This window comes from Ruditapes philippinarum, unplaced genomic scaffold (genome assembly GCF_026571515.1).
Source record: "Ruditapes philippinarum isolate M1 unplaced genomic scaffold, ASM2657151v2 ctg595_1_1_1_1, whole genome shotgun sequence".
Taxonomy (NCBI): domain Eukaryota; kingdom Metazoa; phylum Mollusca; class Bivalvia; order Venerida; family Veneridae; genus Ruditapes; species Ruditapes philippinarum.
The window spans coordinates 183,026-201,028 of NW_026862203.1; the positions used below are offsets into that span (position 1 = coordinate 183,026).

At 31.7% G+C, this 18,003-nt stretch overlaps 1 protein-coding gene and 1 long non-coding RNA gene across 6 annotated transcripts in view; one reads left to right on the forward strand and one right to left on the reverse strand.

Annotated features, from left to right (window-relative positions):
- Window positions 1-12,781, reverse strand: part of LOC132718270 (GRIP and coiled-coil domain-containing protein 2-like) — a 38,374-nt gene extending 25,593 nt beyond the window's left edge. The window contains exons 1-8 of one of the 5 annotated variants that reach the window (XM_060701951.1): window positions 12,702-12,781; window positions 10,537-10,601; window positions 10,097-10,153; window positions 9,479-9,563; window positions 7,199-7,359; window positions 6,456-6,539; window positions 5,348-5,452; window positions 341-562 (exon numbers count right to left, since the gene is read on the reverse strand). In XM_060701951.1, coding sequence (XP_060557934.1) covers window positions 341-562; window positions 5,348-5,452; window positions 6,456-6,539; window positions 7,199-7,359; window positions 9,479-9,563; window positions 10,097-10,153; window positions 10,537-10,542 — 720 coding nt within the window. In that variant the 5' untranslated portion in view covers window positions 10,543-10,601; window positions 12,702-12,781. Of the gene's footprint in view, window positions 1-340; window positions 563-4,323; window positions 4,336-5,347; window positions 5,453-6,455; window positions 6,540-7,198; window positions 7,360-9,478; window positions 9,564-10,096; window positions 10,154-10,536; window positions 10,602-12,669 lie in introns of those variants that run through there. The other 4 variants (XM_060701950.1, XM_060701952.1, XM_060701953.1 and 1 more) reach the window with 4 other exon arrangements.
- A 158-nt stretch (window positions 12,782-12,939) lies between these two features.
- Window positions 12,940-16,898, forward strand: LOC132718271 (uncharacterized). The gene is made up of 2 exons (XR_009624063.1): window positions 12,940-13,485; window positions 15,780-16,898. It is a non-coding gene; the product is annotated as an uncharacterized LOC132718271 (long non-coding RNA).
- The last annotated feature ends 1,105 nt before the right edge of the window (window positions 16,899-18,003 follow it).

Consider the following 18,003-nt stretch of genomic DNA (forward strand, 5'->3'; position numbering starts at 1 on the left):
AATGCCAGACAAACAATGTCCTTAACTATTCTTAGCCCTTGACAATAAAGTGATAGCAATGTGTGAATCTTTTATATTCACAAATGGGAATCAGGTAATAAACATTCATGATTTATGAATTATGGGCCTTAAACTGTGACCTACAAATATAACTGAAAACATTTTTGAAGTTTCAGATGAATACCTCTAGTTATTGAATTAATATGCATAGCATAAAATAAGTGTTTTCAAAATAAGTTTCAACCCCATTATTGATGAGGCATAAAGTCAGCTAAACCTTGACTAAAAGTTACATAAACTATTTAATGTAAATCAAAAATTAGAAAATGATAAAAAATACCTCGACTTTGTTTTCATACTCGTCTAACTCTTTAACTTTGTTTTGCTTATCCTTTTCCAGGGCTGTGATCATCTCTTGTAGGCCCTGATTTTTCTCATTGAGCATAATTAAAGTTTCTTCACTAGAAGAGGCAGATTCTGATTGAGCATGCTTTAATGTCTGTATTTTCTCCATAAGCTGGTCCCTGGCATCTGTGAGGATTTGTACTTGTTCCTTTAACTCCTGGTAAACAGTAAAATTTCATGTATTAAACCATGGTCAGAAACCCAAGGTTCACATTCCAAATAAATACTATATCTGATCATGGTAAATATCCTGGGTTACCATAGGTAGCATTAAATCTATTATTTCTTAATATGTCTTTCCCCTATGAACATCTAAACAGTTATTTTTTATGATATTATTTAAATGAATAGTACAATTTTCTTTAAATACAAATTTCAGTAAATATCTAAATAAACTATTGTATTACACAATACAGCTATGCAAATGGGATTATATAACATGGAAATTTCTTAGTACTGTATATACATTGAATATTATTCATTTAAAGTAAATTGGTCTACTAGTATTATGGAAGGTCTGGAATACAAGGAATAATTACATTGAAAGTTTTATGTATCAGACATAATGACAACCTACTAAAGAACTATATTATATGGAAGTTGTTTGCATGTATGATATACTGTGAAAATAATAATTAATCAATTTACATATATTTATTAAGCAGATAATAAAATGTTCAATAACAAAATATTATTATTCATCACAGAAGTTCATTCTAAGTTACTTAGAACTTGATCAATATTTTTGTCAAATAACTGTTATAAGATTATCCAAATAATACATTTCTATTGATTTAGTCAATATTTAAAACAAGAGCTGCCAGCAGGACAGCGTACTAGACTATTCTCAGTGCTTGATAGTAAAAAGAAAGGGCATAATATTGTAAAAAAGCTTGATACACAGGCTTTCTACTGCCTCTACCAAAAAAACTAGGGAAAAAGTAGGGCATTTTTTTACCAAAAAGTAGGGTAAAGTAGGGATTTCTGATGTTAAAAACTAGGGATAAAGTAGGAATTTCTTACCGTTTAAGTTAAGAATTAGCAAAACATACCATCACCAAGATCACATCAGGCTGTGTGTATCTTCAGTTCAGTCCATGCTTGAAAGACATGCACCTCATAGGCAGAATGTTGCTGAATGTTTTGCCAAGGCACCATGAGCAGAGCTGCATCAGTACTAAGGCTGTAGTACTTAAGTACCAGTTCCAGTACTTGCCAAGTTTTGCAGTACCATTTCCAGTACTAGTACTAGATTTTAGCTTGGTACTGCAGTACCAGTACTTTTTTGGGGGAAGTAATTAAGTACCAGTACTAATACTTTTATATATTCATCAAAGTTTGAATAAATACACAGTGTCATTCAAAATACTTGCAAACATTATTTAACAAAGAAATAAAATCATTTACTTTAAAGTTGACATTACATTTTTACAACTAAAATGAACAAACATACTTTTTACAAACAATAATCATCATATATTCATGTCATATGTTATTGTTTTGTAACCAGTCAACTGTAATACAATGCAATAATCTTACATTTTAAACCCACAAGTCTTTTTGTTGCCTTTTACACCTTCACACCTCTGTTCAATTTATACTAAAGTAAATAACTTTTTTATGGTGCTAACAATATCACTTGAAATATGATTATTTAGAATAGAAGTAATTTATTAGTGTTTATTTTGCTCTTTTTTACTAGTTAATACAAAGTAATAAGATTGCAATAAGGATATTTTACCAGTAAAGAGTTATTGACTCTGTTTATCTCAATTTAATTTTACTTTAAGTCTTTGGTGCTTTAAGATGAATACTATGTTAACATTTGAAGGAATATTGCAGCAAATTATTTATAGATTTGATAACTCACTTTTTCACAAAAATCAAATAATACGTGGAATTTACAGCTTTACTTTATGAGTAAAAATAATGACATTTTTATCAAAACCAAAAATACTGCCTAGTAATGCAGTAGCAGTACCGCTTTTTTAAGACAGTAATGCAGTACCAGTACCTGAGTAGTAGCAAAATTTTGTAAGAGTAATTCAGTATCAGTACCAGTACTTGCAAAATTGCTCCAGTATATACTGCAGTACTAGTACCAGTAATGCAGCTCTGACCATGAGTCTTTCAAGGGTGGACATCACAAGGAGACACTAACACACACCTGAACTATTAATCAATTGCAACTGAAAATACAACTGAAATACCATTTTAAATATCTTCTTTTTTTCATTTCATTTCAAAATGAAAAAGTAGGGATAATAGGGCTATTTCAGAAAAAAGTAGGGCAAAGTAGGGATCAAAAGAAAAAAGTAGGGAAAAGTAGGAAAAGTAGGAAAAGTAGGGACCAGTAGAAAGCCTGGATACAGTGACCTCCTCCTGTACACAGGTTGATTAATGATGGTGAACTAGTGTGCAAAGTTTCAAAACAATATGTCAATGGACTTTGAAAATAATGGAGGTGGTATGCAAACTTTAATGTAAATTCTAAGTGGATAAAGGGGCATAATTCTATTAAAATGCTTTATAGAGTTACCTCCTATTGTGTACAGGTTAAGGGCATGACGGTGAACAAATGTGCAAAGTTTCAAAGCCATATGTCCATGGACTTTAGAAATATTTGAGGTGGAACGCAAACTTTAACATAAGTGGTTACGCCGACTCTTGGGGGAAATAGGACAGCTCTCCTTATTATTCCAATAGTTGAGCTAAAAATTATGAAAAATGTGCTGATAGTTGACTTATCCACTTTAATATTTAACATTTCCAACAATTCCCAACATCTCAATGATAATGAATAAGGTACAAGTATCTCAAAATATGTTGTACTATAATTTCATACCAACAGTTTTGCCACAAATAAAAACTTATAATTCTATACTTTAATTGATCATTCTCATCTACTTTTATCCTGAAAATCAATCATGTATGAGTAGAATAGTAATAGAAATTAGGATCAACAAAGTTTAAATTTAGGTTCATTGGCACCAATACTTTTTAGTGATGAAGACTGATATACTACAAAAGAGAAAGATAAAGCATTTTCAGGGTCTCTCGTTAATTAACAGTTTCAATCGAACTAAGACTTAATACTTTCATCTAATATTCTGTTTTCAATGTCCTAGAGTGGTTTCCAAAATTGTATAATCTTTATTATTACACCAGATTAAAAACAAAATGAGGAGAGAAACAGAAAATAAAATAATACACCTGCACCACCAAAATATAAATCTTAATCCTTAACCTGCAGTATATATGTCATAGATTTGACCAGCATTTGGAACAGACCATTCAGATGTAATGGATTTTGTAAACAAAATAAACAAATAGAGCTTCACATAGTATAGCACCTGGTCTGACCACGTGTGCAGGCTGGCTGGACTTTATACTCCGGCAAATCCTAACCACTTTCAGTTCCAGCAGGTTAAGGGTTAAAAAAAAAAAAATATATATTTTAAAAGGAATCTTTTGACATATTACAAAAAGTTGACTGATGGTTCAGATATTACATGTCCCTCTTTATAAAAGGTCTATAAAATGCAAATTCAGCTTTGATAAGTTTTATTATTAAGAATTAAATCATTTTACGTTTCTAATATAATGTTGTTTTTTTTTAAAGAAATTTGTTTGCCTTCAAATTGGAAACAATAAAAACCTGACCCCATGATCATTGAAGGATTTATTACCTTTTCAATGAATCAATTTTTGTAATGAAACATAAACAAGACCGCTAGATTCATGGAAACATTTCAATTTTCAATAAAGCTATATATGCAATAGTTAATGAACATCAACCTTGACAAATTGATCAGTGGATACATTTAATTTTAAAGCCACAAAAACAATAATTTCATGTGGACAAATTGGCACATACTTAATTTGCTTTCACAAGATTGATCAGTTTTAGGCACATACTTTATTGGCTTTAGCAAGATTGTCAGTTTTTACCACATACTTTATTGGCTTTAGAAAAAATTGGTCAGTTTTAGGCACATACTGTTTTAGCTTAAGCAAGATTGGTCAGTTTTAGGCACATACTGTTTTAGCTTAAGCAAGATTGGTCAGTTTTAGGCACATACTGTTTTAGCTTTAGCAAGATTGGTCAGTTTTAGGCACATACTTTATTGGCTTAAGCAAGATAAGTCAGCTTTAGGCACATACTTATTGGCTTTAGCAAGATTAGTCAGTTATAAGCACATACTTTATTGGCTTTAGAAAGAGTGGTCAGTTTTAGGCACATACTGTTTTAGCTTAAGCAAGATTGGTCAGTTTTAGGCACATACTGTTTTAGCTTTAGCAAGATTGGTCAGTTTTAGGCACATACTTTATTGGCTTAAGCAAGATTAGTCAGTTTTAGGCACATACTTTATTGGCTTTAGCAAGATTAGTCAGTTATAAGCACATACTTTATTGGCTTTAGAAAAATTGGTCAGTTTTAGGCACATACTGTTTTAGCTTAAGCAAGATTGGTCAGTTTTAGGCACATACTTTATTGGCTTTAGCAAGATTGGTCAGTTTTTACCACATACTTTATTGGCTTTAGAAAAATTGGTCAGTTCTAGGCACATACTGTTTTAGCTTAAGCAAGATTGGTCAGTTTTAGGCACATACTGTTTTAGCTTAAGCAAGATTGGTCAGTTTTAGGCACATACTGTTTTAGCTTTAGCCAGATTGGTCAGTTCTAGGCACATACTTTATTGGCTTAAGCAAGATTAGTCAGTTTTAGGCACATACTTTATTGGCTTTAGCAAGATTAGTCAGTTATAAGCACATACTTTATTGGCTTTAGAAAGAGTGGTCAGTTTTAGGCACATACTGTTTTAGCATAAGCAAGTTTGGTCAGTTTTAGGCACATACTGTTTTAGCTTTAGCAAGATTGGTCAGTTTTAGGCACATACTGTTTTAGCATAAGCAAGGTTGGTCAGTTTTAGGCACATACTTTATTGGCTTTAGCAAGCTGGTCAGCCTCACTCTGGAACACCTGGAATGTGTTGGCCATTGTCTCATCCTTCATCTTCATACATTCTAACTGCTCATGTAACTCCTAACACATAAATACAATATATTTCATTACATTTCAAGTGTCACTGCCACACTGCTCTGACTAAAAGTTACGTCACATTTTGAACATCCTTGCTACTTAGTAAAGGCTACATAACATTCTGAGGGCCATTGCCATACTGCCTCTTATAAAAGTTACATTTGCCAGGATGTGCAGAATGGCCCAGCTATATACTGGTTACAAGGGCAACTCATTATTGCTACTATCACTATATGGTAAGGCAAATGTATTCCATCTGCCATTTAGGAGGTAGACTATAAAAGATCTCAATTTAAAACAAAACATTCTAGTCATATTTCAATAAACCATGTTCTAAAAATATAAGAAATTTACAAATAAAAAACAGGCTAAGAACATAAGAACACTATAAGCTTATCTATGGTAAATGTCTCTAAGTTTTATCCCATCATGCCATTCAGAGTTTTACCAAATTCAGAGGATGTTGAGTGGTTACAAACATACAAAAATTATAATTTCATTAAGTCTTTTTTTAAATAATTTTGCAAATAAATACATGTTTTATCAAATAATGATAATCATAAAACAAATTATCCAAATAAATCACCAAACATCAAGAACAGGTGTAATAAGTAAACTAAGTATATACAACATTTTAACTTATGTACATTGTGTATTTGTATGTAAAAATCTTAACATGTATCTCAATCTTTTTTTATATACCCCTCCATGATTGAAAACCAAAGGTTAAAATTCCCATAACCACTCAACAAGCCAATGAAATTTTATGGTTATAAAAACTACAGTTTGAGAATCAGTCTAAAATATCATGACATCTGATTGGCTTATATTTGAACACAACAGTTCAATCAACCAATTAAAATGCTGCATTTAAGACTGGCTTCAAACATCAGCTTCTGATAACATTATACTAATAACTCCTGCATCTACAAATGTAGCATATTTTCTTCCCTCATTTAAAACATAAATAGCCAATGAAAATTTTCTAATTTTATTATCCGTATACCTTATCCTTTTTTTCTGTAGCAGCAAGTTGACCCTCTATGTTCGCTTTCTGCTCTTTAAGTCCACTTATTTCAGTTTCCATATCCTGTAATAACAATCAGTATGCAACTTTAATTATCTTTACATTTCACTTATCAGTCGCACAAATTTCCCATATTAAGAAGTCTGTGACAAGAAAACAAGTAACAAAAAGATGAGGACCATCACAGCCTTATGGCTTATCAAAATAACTGGTAACTTGCCCTTTTTCAAGTGAGCTTGTTTTGACACTGGTACTAAAAAAATCTTATAGCTTGTAACTTTCAAGCGGAAGGTGCTTCTCTGTGCATTTTCATTTTATCAGCATGCAACTGAGTTGAACCATCAATTTTCCCTAAGTTAGATTATTTGTAAATAGACATTTTCAATGCATCAAATATAATGCTAAAACTTTACAGCCAAAGTTAAACAGTCTGGTTTGACTACACAGATTTTATCTATGACCTGTATATACATGTATACTGGTAGCAAGGCATTTTTGACATTATAATTAAGTCCTTTAATTCTAAAATCCCATGGAGCAGTTACTGTTAGTGCCCCCTCATGCTGTCTGACCAAGCTCTATGTTGTTGGTAGCTCAATTTATATATTTGATAATGAAATTTCTTAAACTTGGAAACATAATGTTCAAAATTATAGCTGGGCAAATCCATTAAAAAATTCAGGGTAAAATAGTTAAATTCTGTTTCAACAGAATATGTGTACCTCAGTAAGATTCCTTTGCCTCTCTAACTCAAGCTGCACAGCTTGATATTTCATCATAATTTCCTGTTTTTCTGCTGTAGCCTCAGACAACTTCTTCTCAATGTCAGTACCCTCTCCTCCATCAGCTTTCTTCTCCAACTCCACCATTTTCTTGGTTAAATCTGTCATAGAATAACATATATTTCATCTAGATCTAAACAGTGAATTCAAGTAAACATCCTGGTTTGATTACAAAGAAGTGGTTCATTGACATAAAATCATTGTGTTGAGATTTGAGGCTCATCAACAAAAGCGTCCTTTAAAACTTTGCTCTGGGATTTTTTTCAAGCTTTGGTGGATACCTGGACAGCTTTAGTATTGGTCATGAATAATCATTAATACATATATTAGTCAAAAATTATTCTCTATACAAATCAATAATAGATAACATCCTCTTTATTTACCTGTTATCAATGCATGTATATAACTTAGGGAAATAGTCCCATTATTACAGTAAAGTGCTTTTAAGACAATGATTTTTTTTGTTTGGTTGTGTTTTATGCAACACCTACACAGTAGAGGTCATATGGCAACTTACAAACTTTACTTGTGAAGGAAGACCTAAGATGTCCCTCGTACATTATTTCAGGTAGAACCACCAACATAATGCAAGTCAACAATTTCACTATCTATTTATACTCGAAAAATATATTTAAATCATACTTTAGCTACAATGCATACAACTTGTATCAAAATTATACAATGTTTAAACTTTCTTTTAGATTTTTCCCACAAAATAATTAGATTTTCGCAAACAGTAAAAGCACAAGAAACAAGAGCTGTCTGTAGGACAGCACGCTCGACTATTCTAAGTGCTTGATAGTAAAAGAGCCTTGATATTGTTAAATTTTTTAAGTTCACAAAAGGGCTAATTTTTTTTTTATAAATTCATGTTATTATAAGGTCTTAGAGAGAGTCTAATTATACAGAATTGGCTTGACTATTAGGAAGGTAATGTCACAAGGGTGTTTTATTGAGTATAATAATACTAATTACCTATGAATACATAAATTTGACAGAAAAGGTACAAAGGCTTGTTATTAAGATGTTTTATCAAGTAAATCACTACTTTATTATTATGAATGCATAAAATTGTCCCAAAAAAGGCACAAACCCTTCAGTAGTATTGAGATAACAGCTTACAAGCAAAACTTTACCATGAATTTCTAAGTTGAAAAAGGGGAGAAAAGTCAGCCTAAATGCAAGATAGAATTATGGATCTTTGTCAGTGACCTACAATTATGACCCTAAATGCATATGTGAAGTTTTAAATAAATATCTTTAATAGTTATTGAGATATGTAAAACTTGCATGTAAACATTAACCAAGAAACTTGAAGTAGAAAAGGGGATATGAATCAGCCTTAAAGTAATGCAAGATAGAGTTATGGAACTTGGTCAGTGACATACAATTATGACCCTCCAATTATGACCCTAAGTGCATGTGTAAAGTTTCAAGTAAATATCTTTGAAGACCGTTAACCTTTAACCAAAATTTCTAAGTTTCAAAGGGGCAAATAATTCTGCAAATATTGCAGACAGAGTTATGCAATTTTGCAAACTGATGTACATTGTTACTATAAATAAGTATTTTAAATTTCAATTGATTATCTCAAGCAATAATTGAGATATTTGACTTTACAAAAAAACTTTAACCAAAATTTCTAAGTTCCAAAGGGGCATAATTCTGTCAATATGGTAGGCAGAGTTATCCAACTTGTCAATCTGATGTACATTGTTACTATAAATAAGTATTGTAAGTTTCAATTGAATATCTCAAGCAATAATTGAGATATTTGACTTTACAAAAAACTTTAACCAAAATTTCTAAGTTAAAAAGGGGCATTATTCTGTCAATATTGTAGGCAGAGTTATCCAACTTGTCAATCTGATGTACCTTGTTACTATAAATAAGTATTGTAAGTTTCAATTGAATATCTCAAGCAATAATTGAGATATTTGACTTTACAAAAAACTTTAACCAAAATTTCTAAGTTAAAAAGGGGCATAATTCTGTCAATATTGTAGGCAGAGTTATCCAACTTGTCAATCTGATGTACCTTGTTACTATAAATAAGTATTGTAAGTTTCAATTGAATATCTCAAGTAATAATTGAGATATTTGACTTTACAAAAAACTTTAACCAACGCAGACGCCGACGCGGACGCCGACGCCGGGGCGACTACAATAGCTCTCATATTCTTCGAATAGTCGAGCTAAAAATCATACAGATTAAATTACCTTCATTTTTACCCTTAAGTTTCTGCATATTGACCATCTGTCTTTTCACAAACTTGAGCAGGTCTTCCCTTGCCAGGTTATCCAACTAAGTTCATAAAAGAAGGTCAAGCATGGATTATAATATACATGTATAACAGGGATTATAACAAATACATGTACTATGAAAGAAAGCAGGGATTTTTTTAGCTTATTTTTTAGCTGATATTCAGTCATATTCCTAATTGAAAATAGTATATTATTTTCCCAATCAACAGGAAAAAATTCCCAATTGAAAGTTACAAAATAAAAATATTGAATAAAAAAATATAAAATCTTTGAAAATAAGGGCTTCTCCACTGTTATAGTGCTTAAATGTTTGAAGATGCCATCCTAGACAGTGATCGTTTGAATTCATTTAATCACTGCAAAATTTCAATCATGCATTTTTTTCCCAATTTTAAACAAAGCATCACTGAAATTCCCAATTCCATGGGTACGGATCATGTTCCCACAATCCTGGAATAAAATCCTGACTCCGGGTAAAAAGCATGAATTTAGCACATTATTTATGGAAAACAGGTAAGTACAGGTCTATTAGAAATTAAAAATTCAACACTACAATTTACAGAAAGTATATACCTTTGATGCTGGACTACCCCCTTGGGAATGACCCTCTTCCCCTTTCTCCCCAGCATCCTGAAATATAAATAATCATATTTTACCGGTATTCAAATATAAATTTACTAACATTTATCTTTTCTATTCAAATATCAATAAATTAATTCATTTTAATTTTAATCAAATTTAATCATGATATATATCAATAAATTAACATATTTTATGGGGAAAAAAAAGAGTAACATATTAAAGTGCTTTCTGTAAATTTTAAAGAAAGAGTGAATTGTTGATAACTTGATAGTATATTTAGAAACTTAAACTCACACCCTAGTGATTATTTTTCATTACTGTGTGTTTGCTAAAGTATCCAGCAGAATTTTCTACAAGTGGAAAAATTAAAGCAATAATTTCAAAGTATAAGATATGCATAAAATTTTCAGTAGTTCCTATGATATACTCACTGCCATTTTTTCTGGCTTCCTTTAGTTCTCTCCGTCTTAACTAAACATACAAACTTTTTGTCTGTCTGAAAAAACAAAACAAAAACAAATTGGTTAAATTTATTAAAGCATAACAAATATAGGTCTTAATTTAGTCCAAAAAAAGCATTTCCATGCAGAAGTTTAACTTTTAATTAATCATTACCTAAACTTTAATACCACTAATTTTGATTCAAGCCTAATTACCGATATATATGTACTTCTTCTTTTGTCTCTTTTTATAGACATAATTTTCTATGGAATATTCATAATTGTGCAGGAATGGATTGCAAAATAATATAAAAATAACAAGCGCACAACTGTTCTAACCGCAACCAACAGATACTCGATCCAGTTAAAGGATGTGTATAACATTTAAGTCCATATTTACAAAATAAAGCGTTGTAACGGTTTAAAATAACAGTATCGTTAACATTGCAAAAACTTTACTTTAATGTTTTTTCTTTGTACAAGACATGTATTAATCATCTTGTTCCATATAAATGCACAAACCTATGGTAAAAGTTTATCTTTTGATTACATTTTATTTAAAAAAACACTTAAACTTCATGTGGGATAGTAGCTTTAGTTCAATTTTTCTAACAATAAGAAAACAGTTTGATTACTTTAGGTTGCTGAGTGTTGGAATTATGTTTTACATTCTGAAAAAAGACGCTATTTCAGATAGGGTATTAGGCCTTATTTCATTTTATATTCACCAATTTCAACATCGTTACATTACCATTACAATGTAGATGTGCCTTCTGGAGTAGTTTAAGTAACTTAGTTAAGTGACAAAATTCTGCTTTTTTCAAAATATGCAAAATTCCCTAACATAACAAAATTAACATCCTGATAAATTTAACAGCTGTTAAGTAATCAGGGCCCTGAACAACTAGCAGAGGAACTTGGACCTAATTAAACAATTTAAAGGTTACACAAGTTGCAGTTTTGTTTTGACAAGCACATCGAATTTTCTTCCTCTGACCAACGGTGTTCTATTTTACCTTTCTGTATGATACAATAATACAAAAAATAGCGAACATATAAATGAATATCCATGCAAACGGCCCCAATGTTATTTGTAAACAGAAAGCCTAAACGGGCCCGTACGGCTAGCCAAAAGTTCTAGCCTAGCCTGGACACACTGTTATGGCTAGCCGTACGGCACTTTTCAAAATTATATGGAAGTCGAAAATGCATTTGTTATTTTGTGTCTTTAAACAACGATTTTAATCAAATCTCCGCATTTGTCCTAGTGTGTTCACTTTAATAAAGATGCTCCGCAATTTTGCACAAAAAAATGAATACGAGTAAGCGTTATATAATCTATCTTAATAAATTTGAGTGTCAAAGTTGCATGTTAATTATAACGTCCTTAATTTTCATGCTTACGATTTGTATGAAAGATGAATTGTTAAATCTGTAAATTAAGCACATGGATCGAATAAATAATGATCGGAGGGGAATAAATAAATAAATAAATAAAAAGAATATTAAAAAAAAACGGTGAAAAGGAAAAAAAATTTAATAATGCAAATTTTTCTTAATGATGGAAGATGGACAAACTTCTTTACCGTCGGTAATTGACGCAATTAGAGCCCAACAACAATTATTTTCTGTGTTTTTTTTGTTGTTGTTTATTTTTTCAGTTTATTTATTTTTCAGGATTATTATCAAATTTTGTAACCTATTTCAATTGATGTTATTTAACTGCAACCAAAAGCTATTTTTTCTCGCCGTCTTGAGATGACAAAGTAAATTCTTTACTGTAGCCAACACGTCGATTAATCTATAAAAAGTAAACATTCTTGACTAAAACCCTCGCTTAAAGTCATAATTAACACGACCCTAATTAACATATGCACTTTCGCCTTCCATATATTTTTGAAAAGTGCCGTTCGGCTAGCCAATACAGTGTGTCCTGGCTAGTCGTACGTGACTCACGTACGGCTAGAACTTTTGGCTAGCCGTACGGGCCCGTACGGCTAGCCACTTCCAAACATGAAAACAAATCTGTCAAAATTAAACATCCTAATTTCCACCATCTTTAACAATGATCATGGAAAATCTTTGTGTATCCATACAGAGTTATGTAAATTAAAATGTTTTAACCTAAATAGTACCTCTGTTACACGCACAGATACCTTAACAAGAAGAATTTTCAAAGAAATAGACGTGTCCGTTGATGTGACATTTTGTTTTTTAAGAGTTGCTTCCCTTGAATATTTTGGTGTCAGTTAAGTCCGAATACATAAGCTATCGTTGTAGACGACAACGGGGATTCTGATAATTTTGATGATGAAACTACCTTTTTTATATGTTTCAAATTCCAATGTGGGCAAATCCATTCTGCAAATTTTAGCAGAGTGTAATAGTGGCAGTTTTAAATGAGATTCGTTCGGACATATAGCGATCACAATTTGGCCGTAATAAGGAACATATGTACTCTGTGGGTTTGTTGTTGGGATACAAGTAACAACTAAGTAAATTTAAATAAACAACAATCTTTTAATCAAGTCCCAATTGTTTATATAATATCATATAATGAAAGTTTATTAAATAAGTTTAAAGTAAATTTAAATCTTATTTATGATTAGTACAGCTTTATGAATAAATTGATAGATACAGTCGATTTAAATTAACACTTGAAAGTGTTTACTCTAAGACCGAAGTCTTTATTTAAAGTCAAGGCTTGAGCCTTGTTGTACTGACCTAGACGGTACAGCACCGAACTAACTATCAATGGCAAGTTTCGGCTATTTATTTGCTTCCAGACAATAAACAAACAATTGATTGGTTATTCATAAAGATAATCTAAAAATCGATTCGTTTATTATAATGATAAGAGCCAATCAAATCACTTCTTATATAATGCACTTGGCAGGGCAATCAAAATGGATGCCTCCATGAAATAAAGCGTTGTGGAAAGTAAACAAATTATATTTTTTTGAAAGTTAATGAAAAATCGATCTGTTACATTCCTTCCTCCTAAAAAGATAAGAATTTTGAAGTAACAAAAACAAAATGTTAATCAAATGTTTTTTTGTTTTTTTTTTAAATATGTATACTATAGATTTTCAGAGGCTTTCTTAATTTAAACAAATGTATTGAAAAATTTAAGCTTAGTAGTTAATATGCAATATCTAAATATTATGCCTCCAGGTTTGTGCTAATCTTCATGAAAATTTGCCGAAAGGAAGCAACTTACAAATTATCAACGGTACCACAATAAATTATTAAAAGGTGGCCTAAGCATGAATAAAAACCTTACTGCATTAATAACGAAGTAGAAAAATAATTGTTAACACTGAAAACAAATCAGTCATTAATAGCACACAATATGTAAAATATATTCAAATCTCAAAGCTTTTGATCATCTTAATACATTCTCTTAAGTTTTAATTTTATTGAAATATTTTGACTTATTTGGAGACATGTCGCTTTAATATGTAAATATTACCTTTAGAAAATGACTCTAATCAGCAATGAAAAGAAAAATTATGTATTCAAAATTGCTTGGCTCAATCAAATAAAAAGAAAATTATTTATTTATTTATTTCTTTAACAGCAACAACATAACAGTGGGCATGATAGTTTACACTAGATCTCAAGATCTGTATCATCCCAATCAAGGTCGACTGCTCTATCAAAATAAAGCTCCACCACTTCGTTGAAGGCTTTCCTCCTTCTTTCCTCCCTGTCTAAACGAATTCTTTCTTTTCTTTCTTCCTCCCTTGCTAATCTCTCCTGCTCCTGCTCTCTAAGCCGTTCATCATGACTTTTCCGCCGTGGCTTCCCTTTGCCCATAGATGGTTTATAATACGAATTCACCACCTTCACTTCCTCTGACTGGTGAAGGCTCCGGCTTGAAACGTGTGCCTTCGGGCGTCATATCTTCGTTTCGTGATATGTCCGCAGTAAATGCACTTAAAGAAGTTCCGGTATGGCTCATGGGTTGCCACCCAATGCTTGTTGAATTCTGCGTACGTATAATAGAAACCAACGCACCCAGGTACAGGACAAGTGTCCCCTTCGTCATGCCAAACAGGTCTCTCTGTGTCGGGTAACCGAAGTTGAGCTTGCGCCATAATGCTGCAACAACCAAAAATATTTCATACTGTGAAATTTTTTTTTTTTTTTTTTTTAATTAAAAATAAATTCACGTTTCCTTCATTTATTTCCTTATCATTATACATTATTATGATTATAAAATATTTATACACAGTATGGGCAGTTCCCCTTTTAAATTACAAGAAACAACATTTATCAATTTCAAAGATTACTATTCATTATATTATGTACTAATATATATATTCACATTGAAAACATACTAATAAATTTTATGCATTGTACTAATGCATATTTATGCATATTATCAACTTTAACAAAAAATAATATAACTATTTGTTGTAATATTGATTTAAAGCTCAGTTTCAATAAGTATTATAACTACATAATAAAAGAAAGACAACTCTTTTGAACTTATATTAAAATATGTACACATTTGTTATCTCCCTTTGAACATTTTTATAAATATTTAATAATATGCAAAATATTTAAATTTGAAATATGTTACATAAAATTAATGTTTTTACAAACATGATTAACAGAATATGTTAAACCTTATATAGGTTTATCAATGTAATAAACACATACTACAACACATGATTTATTAATTGATTGATTGATTTATTTTTGGAATTAAGGTGAATATATTTCTCGTGGTTTGATTTTTCTTTCTCTCCTAGACCGAGGAGCAAAAGGAACATTTTTAGGTGTACTAGAATTTAATTGCGTTTGAAGTGAGTCTGAACTGATATTGCTAGATTCTTCAAGATCAATTTTGTTTTGTTCTTCATGAGAATTGATTTGTTTTGTCCAATCAACAGGAGTTTCTTTCCCTTCAAAGGGTTTTAAATGATCTACATGCACTATGATTGATCTACTGTCTTCAGATTTTTGTATTTTATATGTCAAGTTTGTTATCTTAGCCAGTACTAAATATGGACCTGTCCAGCCTTGACCTAATTTCTGGTTTGCAGTAGGAGGATACCATCTCCAGACCCAGTTGCCTTCAGAAAATTGTCTGGGTTTTAAACCACGGTCATAATAACGTTTCTGACGGCTTGCAGAAATTCCTAAGTTATTATATGCAAACGAATAAGATTGTCTTAGAGCATGTTTGACCCATTCTACATATTCAATTGGGCATTCTGTTTCAGATTGACCTGGAGGAGGACCCACCATAAGATCTATAGGGCTATCAACTTCCCGACCAAGCATCAAAAGATTTGGGCTACAACCAGTACTGCTTTGCTGAGTTGATCTGTAAGCTGCCATCACATATGGTAAATGGTCATCCCAGTCAGATTGTTCCTTAGAAACAAAAGATTTCAACATTTGAATCACACTTTTATTAGCGCGCTCTACAAGTCCATCTGATTTTGGATTGTACGGACAAGTTCGAGTCTTATCAATACCCAAAAGACTACAAATATGAGAGAAGAGATGTGACTCAAATTCTCTCCCTTGATCAGTATGAATTTGACTTGGAAAACCAAATTGTAAAAATACTTGTGTTACCAATATATCAGCAACTGTATAAGCAGTGTGAATCGGGACTGCAAATGCCATTATCTATTTTGTGAAATAACAGCAACAAACTATAATGTACGCATTATTCTGTTTTGTGAGGCGGAGATGACCCATGATATCTACTGCGATAATTTCCATAGGACGGAAAGCTCTGAACTGTTTAATCTCAGACTTCCCTTTTCCAGGACCAGGTTTGCACCTGGCACAAGCCTCACATTGCTTTATCCAAAGTGCAACATCATGTGACATGCCGGGCCAATAAAATCTACGCTTCATTGATTCTATAGTGCGATCTCTACCTAAGTGACCCGAATATCTTTGACTATGTAACTGGTTAAATATAAACAGCCTAATAGTTTCTGGTACTACTAACCGTAAAACAGTATTTTCACTAGTTTCATATGGTTTACAGTATAAAAGACCATCTTGAACTTCAAGAATTTCCCATTTTTGCCAAAGCTTAATTACTTCACTATGTAAATATAACAACTCTGATTTTTCAGGTTTAATGGAAAAATTTTGCTTAAGTCTTAACATTTCAGAAATTGCAGCATCCTTAAATTGCATTTCTTTGAGGTCTTGTTTAGACCAATGATTTAACCAGTTTGGCTCAAAATTGTGATTATTGACAGTTTCTTGTCTTACAGGGTTAATACATGAATGTTTTTCAGTTAACATACAATCTGTCATTGAATTTATATTTGTTGTAATGCAATGAGATTTACAAGATGATACATTTTCAGTAATAGGTGTTTGTTTTGTTTTAGTACTTGATAGATTTGGTTTTAGCCTATAAGAATTTTCACACTCTCTGCAATTTAGAATTTTGCATGGTCTTTTAATGCGACGTGTCAAGCTGTCAGCATTTAAATGTTTTGAACCTTCTCGGTAAATAATTTCATACTCATAAGCACCCAGAATGTTTATCCAGCGAGCTAATATTCCCTCTGGTTCCTTAAATTTGTGTAAATAAGTCAAACTTTTGTGGTCAGAACGTATAATGAATTTTCTTCCCAGTAAATAGTGCTTATAATGCTGAACAAAATGCACTATTGCAAACAATTCTCTTTTAGTGGTACAATAATTTTGCTGAGCAGGATTTAGTACTTTACTACCATAGGCTAACACCTTTTCTATCCCATTTTGTTCCTGAGAAATTATTCCAGAAATTGAGTCAGCACTAGCGTCTGTATCTAGAATGAAAATACCAGCATTTTCATCTGGAAATCCTAATACAGGGGAATTTATTAAGCAATGCTTAAGGTTTTCAAAAGCCCTATTTTCTTCATCACCCCATTTAAATTTTGCTTTTTTCCGGGTGAGTCTTGTCAGGGGTAAGGATATCTCCGCAAAGTTCTTAATCATTTTACGGTAATATCCGCAAATTCCTAACCATGACAGTAATTCATGGATATTAGTTGGCGCTGGCCATGATTTAATTGCCTCAATTTTGGAAGGATCACATGTGATTCCCTCTTTTGAAATTTGGTGACCTAAGTAAACTACATGAGTTTGAAACAATTTGCACTTTGAAGGTTTTAATTTGAGATTGGCTTGACTTAGTCTTGACAAAACTAAACTAAGATTTTCAAGTGATTCATTGAAATTCTTCCCTATAATGCAGACATCATCAACATAAATCAGGCATTTCTCAAAGACTAGCCCATGAAGAACTGCCTCCATGAGTCTTTGAAAAGAAGCAGGTGCGTTTTTCAAACCAAATGGCATTACCCGAAAACAATATTGGCCTTTTCCAGGAATTCTAAAGCTTGTTTTTTGTGCATCAAACTCATTTAGTCGTAATTGCCAATAACCACTGGCTAGGTCTAATAAGTGAAAATAATGACTTTT